This window comes from Cajanus cajan, chromosome 6, assembly GCF_000230855.2.
Source record: "Cajanus cajan strain Asha chromosome 6, NIPB_CcT2T_4, whole genome shotgun sequence".
Taxonomy (NCBI): Eukaryota; Viridiplantae; Streptophyta; class Magnoliopsida; order Fabales; family Fabaceae; genus Cajanus; species Cajanus cajan.
Genome location: NC_138522.1, coordinates 45752997 through 45758996, shown reverse-complemented (window position 1 = coordinate 45758996; position 6000 = coordinate 45752997). Strand labels below are relative to the sequence as shown.

Below are 6000 nucleotides of genomic sequence, written 5' to 3'. Positions count from 1 at the left end.
CTACTGCAAAACTATTTGGGCCAACTACAATGGGCTCATTAATTAGGTATACCTATTAATTCTACGCGAGTTACAGTGATACCATTGCCCACTATTGCAATAAGGCAAATTGAAGTTTGCATATACTATATAAATGTGTAAGAAGCATTTCAGGTTAGTGACATCAACAGTATTCTCGTATCTAGTAATCAATGACGCATATGTATTCAATGAAAATATGGTGTTCTTACAATTATGATTACTCTTAAACTATAGACTAAATATAACAGGAATTCATCAGACAATTGGAAATTGAATGCAAACATCAGACAAATCATCACAATAACTAATATTCACACATACCTATAAAAAATAAACTACTCAGTCATTTAGTGTGTGCTCAAATGAAGACTTAAATTCACGCAGATGCGGCAAATTTCAAATGAACAACATAGTCTTCGAAGTCTACAGTCACTTCCCCATATAGGTTGAGGGGCAAAAAGAGTTGAACGACTAATTTTCACCTAGATGTTAGTCCTACTATACACGTTGAATATGAAGGTAACAAAATGTAAAGTAAAAGATAAAAAGATCCTAAAAAATTACTTATTCTGAACCATTTTCTTGTGGATCATCTTCCTGTGAGGGCCTGTGCAAGACAAATGGTGGTGGTGGTGGATCAACGTTCAATGTACCATCTAGTACTCTCACTACCTCCTCCATACAAGGTCTTCTACGTTCATCCATTTGAAGGCACCAGAATGAAATTCTCAATGCACGTTCTAGTTCCTCTGAATTGACAACACCTTCAATTCTTTTGTCAACCACATTAACTCCCCTCCCTTCCATCCATTCCTTGTAAGTCCACTCACAAAGTTGTTCATGATCTTGGCACCCTGTTAACAAGGTTAATACCAACTTCCCAAAATCCCCTACATCCTTTTCAGCTGAAAAGCCACAATATGTGGCCTCACCATCTGCTATTGCAAACCCATATTCACACACCTTAGCCACTGAATTTTCATCCAACATGACATTCTCACACTTCAAATTCCCATGGCTCACAAACTCCCTACACCCGGTGTGCAAATAACAAATGGCCTTGGCCACACTTGAGCATATTTCAACTCTCTTTCTCCAACTTAGCCTCTTGCGAAGAGTGCAATCGTCAATGTATTTATCCAGTGAAACGTTTTTGGCATGTTCATACACCAAAAATCTATGGTTAAACTCGCAACAATAACCTTCCAGCTTCACAAGGTTCTTGTGGTGGATGTTGCTCAACTTTAGAACAGCACTTCGAAACTTCCTTTCATCTATGGATGCATTCAGGTCTTTGACCGCAATCAGGCAATTGTTCGGTAGCACACCCTTGAACATATTTGGCCCAATTTGATCTTTGAGGTCCCCAGTGAGGCTCTTAATTTCTGAGAAGGAGAACACAACTAAGCCCTTTGGATTTTGGCTTGTGAAAGCTGCCGTGACATTTTGCATGGTGGAGTTTTTTCTTCTTAAGATGATGAAAACAACTCCCAGCTGGAGGATAGCAAAGATGAAAAATGTTCCTGAGGCTGCTCCCATTAGACAAGGAACACAGAACATACGAGGCAGTTTCGGCAGAGGTGGCTTGGTGAGAGCAGGATTTACAGCAAATGGACCTGAACAACTTTTAACAAAAGATATTGAGCTTAGAGATGGATCTGCATAGCCAGTAACATACTTGGTTTTCTTTATGGAGCATCGTGGTCTACCATTGTTGGAAAAGGTTGCAACCGTACACTGCGTGTCATTCAGGCATAACTGCTCACATTGCTGCAAACTACTTGTGACAACTGAATCATCAGGAGGATAAATTCCATACAGATAAGTGTTCTTATATGGTTGCATATTGGATCCAGATTCACACTCCTGTTCATATGGAACCAAACATTGGTTAGACTCAGTTAGCTCAAAGGGGCACCTGCAATCAGTAGAACCGGAAGCAGTGAAGACACAGACACCAAGTTGACCACATGTTGCAAAGACTTTGCACTGATTCTCAACTGCTTGCCAGACTGATCTCCATGACTGTGAAGCTTCAATCCATGAATACAGGCGGAGATTTCCATCCACTTCGAGCCTAAGAAATCGATAATTCACAGAATCATTATGGTCTGCTCCAAAAACACTCCAAACAGCCTTCAAACTTTGGTCTCGAAGTTGCAAAGCTCCACCAGTTGTAAGAAATGCAGTCAGATTTGAAGCAGAAGAAGGGCTTCCACTTGTCCAATATATAATATTTCTCTCCCAGCAGAGCTGCAATTGACCTGAAGCATTCATGTAAAGTGTGTAGTAACTGGTCATGGGATTCTTGGTTGTCGCACGAAGGGTCTTATAAACAGATAAACTCTGTCCTGGAAGCAGTGTATCAGATGGAGTATCAAAGCTTTGCCAAATGATGTTTTGCTCTGTGTCTATCAGAACAAGATTGCCATTATCATGAAGAGTAGCTGAAACAACAGCTCTGTTCCCAGTTCTACTCCTCCATACAGTGACTCCTTGTAAGGAATCAAACAGGATCAGTTCCCCTTCAGGAGTGAGTTGGAAATAGGACATGTTACTCACTTTGTCATGAGCTCCAACAACCCAGACCACTGTTTGTTGGTCATATGGTATAGACTTCGAATTGAATCGAATGCCAGCACTAAACTGGTTAGGTTCGTCTAAAATGTTAAAGAACCCAAATGCAAAATCACCATTGGAGGAAACCCAAAAGTTATTGTCAACCACAGAAAGCTTGGAACCCAATGGTATCACGGTTGACACAACAGGATGCAGCAAGAAGCCAACAAAAATACATAGCAAAAAGGGTGATCTAGAAACACAGTCTTGTTCAAGCATATCTATATATGCTGAGAGGGTCAAATATAAGAGATATAACAATGAATCCTATTGCCCAAGTCACATTTACAAGTGAAGGACGTTGAATTTCACCGTGGCCAAACACCTATAAAGAGATTAGGTAAGTTTTTGTCAAGGCCAAAGAGTGGCTCAGCAGTGCAATGATAAGAGCTCAAAAACACATATTTCAAAAAATATTAGGAGAGAATAATGTCAAAATTGAAGGGTCGGGAAGAAAATAACAGAATGAATCAAAGGAGGTAGAAATGTACACGTTTGGTACCTTATTGTCCAAAAGTCAGAAATTCAATCAGCAACCACACACTGCTACCATGAGCTTCATACAAACTTGCAAGAAATTGACAATGTAGCAACATAAATTTGTCAGAGCAACTTGAAATTGGACAGTGTGGAGAGCTATGTGCGGAAAATGGCTGCAAAAGGAAGATAAAAAGGAGATCCCAGGGTGGAAGGCCTTTTCATTCTTGTGGAAAATAACAGGAAAAGACGGGTTTGAGATTTAAAAATTGGAACTTTAAGCAGAGACGGGTCCCAAATTAGACTAAAGAGGAGTCCATTTCGTAGAATGCAATTACTTTTCAAGGTTTAGACTTTTAAGAAACAAAAGAATGGTCTTGCAGAAGGGTAACCTTGAATGTCGCAAATGGTTCCAATAACAGACCATGAGATGAGACCAACCCCACAAAAGAATGAAAAAGAGACAATTTGCATAATATTGCTGATGGCTGAAAAAGAGTTAGCTTGGCATTTTATGGGTTAAAGAGAGTGAGAGAGATCTGAATGAATCAAACACAGTGGAAAAGCTTGAGCTCTGAATTGGGGGAATGCTCAGCTTGAATGCACAAAATCTGATGAACCAAATGGAAATGTTGTACCTTTTTTTCCACCCTTGTCTTAGAAACCAACAACTTAGCTGAAAAGGAACTGAGCTAAAGAGATGCACCAGAAATGTTAGACTGGTTGGGAAAGGACATGAAGTTAAAGGGTGTGGATGGAAGTGAGTGAAAATGGGGTGACTTTGAGGATGCTGCTCTCTGGGAGCAGAGAAAGAATAGTGGTAAGTAAGAGTGAGAATAAGAGCAAATGGGGGGCATAAAGAAAGCAATGTAATGGGAGTACAGTGGTGAATATTGACGAAGAAGAAGAAATGAAGAACGGAAAGCAACACCAGAGAAAGGGTTTAAAAGGAATTTACTTTATTGTAAGTTATTTATTATTATTATTATTATTATTATGGTGAAATGAAGAAGAAGAAGGAGAAGAAGAAGAAACCATAGTTTGAAAAATCGGACCGGTCATCGAACCGGTTAAGGTACTGGGTCAGTGGGTCAAAGGTTGAACCGGTGGGTCACTAGTTGAACCGCATGACTCGGTTTTTATTTATTTTTATTAAAAAAATATTCATATTAAATATATTTTATACTTATAAATTTTAATAAATTTATATTTTATTTTAAATTTCAATTTTTCTATCTTATTTAAAATTATTTTTATTTTTATTTTGTAAAAAATATATAAAAAATTACATATTAAACTGTATATTAATACAAATTAAAAATATAAATAATATGTACATATATAATATGCTTGCAATTGATATCACAAAATAATATATGTAATATTTACATATATTATATTATTAAATATATAATATAAAATTAATAATATACTATAAAAGTTATTTAAGTTGTATATTATATAAACAAATACATTAGAACAAGTAGTTATTGTTATATTTAATAAGAATCTTTGTTCTTCTATTAAAAGATTCAATTTTCATTATTATTTTTGTGGTTTATGTCCCTTAAAAAAGAAATAAAAAAATAAAATAAAAAAGTGGTTGAACCGGTTTGACCCACCGGTTCACCGGTTGAACCGGAAAATTGACCGGTTCAATCCGGTTTGAAACGGGTCGACTGCATAACCGATCCAACTTAAGGTTCGGACCGGCTGGACAGCCGGTTCCCGGTCCAACCGGTCTGACCAGCCGGTTCGGTCCGGTTTTTTAAACACTGGAAAAAACATTTAAATGAATTGATTATGTTTTTCATTAGCTAAATTTGGAGTATATATTTTTCTGTTCCTAAATTTAAAATTTATGCTTTTAATCTTTAAAATATATATTAAAAATTATTATTTTACTTCTTTAACTTATTTTTTTAATTATTTATAATTATATATATATATATATGTTATTTTAATTGCTAATATTATAATTGATAATAAGAAATCGAGAAAGATTAAAATGATATTTTTTTATATTTTAAGTATTAAAAATAAAAGTTTTAAATTTAAAAAATTAAATTAATAATTTTTGAAATTATAATTTTAAATTTGAGGAGAAAAAATATATCCTCCAAATTTAAGAGACTGAAAATATATTTAATATTAAATTTTTAGACATTTCAAATAACATAGTTCCCTTAAAATATTATTAAATGATAAGTGAACTTTCTCTAAATTTTTAAAAGTTAATTTTTATAATAATTATCTTAAAAGTTACACTAATCATGATTAATGAATAATTGATTGTAAAAAAAATAGAATTTTTTTGGTATATTATTTGTTTGGGTATATTTTAAAAAAAGTGACATAATATTTTATTTTAAATAAACATTTACCACTCTTGTGCATTTAATAAAGTGATCCAATATTTTATTTTACTAAATTTATTTCATCTCACAATAACTATGGTTTAAATTTCTTACACGTATATTAAGATAATAATATTGATCATATAATTTTATTAAAATAGCTTAATGTGTAATAAATATATTATTTTTAATTATAGCAGTTAAATAATTTATTAAAAAATAATTAATATTATATTAAAAAATAAAAATATCATTCATTTTAATATCTTTTTTAAAATATTAAAACTAAAGTTATTGTAGGATGAATGGAATATAAACACTCATTATTTTATATTATTTTAAAAAGGTGAATATTTTTTAAAAGACTATAAAAATTAAGAATGTTGGTTTACTTTTCATTTAATTATTGTTCTTTTAACAATCATTGATTTAATTATTGTTACATCCTTATTTCAAAATGCTCTATTCCATAGAGTAATTATTGTTTTTTTAATATATAAATGTCTTAAGCATATTAAGTCAAATA

The 6000-nt window shown here is 33.5% G+C and overlaps 1 protein-coding gene across 1 annotated transcript; it reads right to left on the bottom strand.

Moving 5' to 3' along the window:
• Window positions 1-367: 367 nt before the first annotated feature.
• LOC109797822 (G-type lectin S-receptor-like serine/threonine-protein kinase SD3-1) lies at window positions 368-4066 on the bottom strand. The gene is made up of 2 exons (XM_020357964.3): window positions 3143-4066; window positions 368-2965 (listed from the first exon to the last, which is right to left on the bottom strand). Exon 2 carries the CDS (start codon window positions 2857-2859, stop codon window positions 586-588), a length of 2274 nt encoding a protein of 757 aa, XP_020213553.2. The 5' UTR covers window positions 2860-2965; window positions 3143-4066; the 3' UTR covers window positions 368-585.
• Between the last annotated feature and the right edge of the window lie 1934 nt (window positions 4067-6000).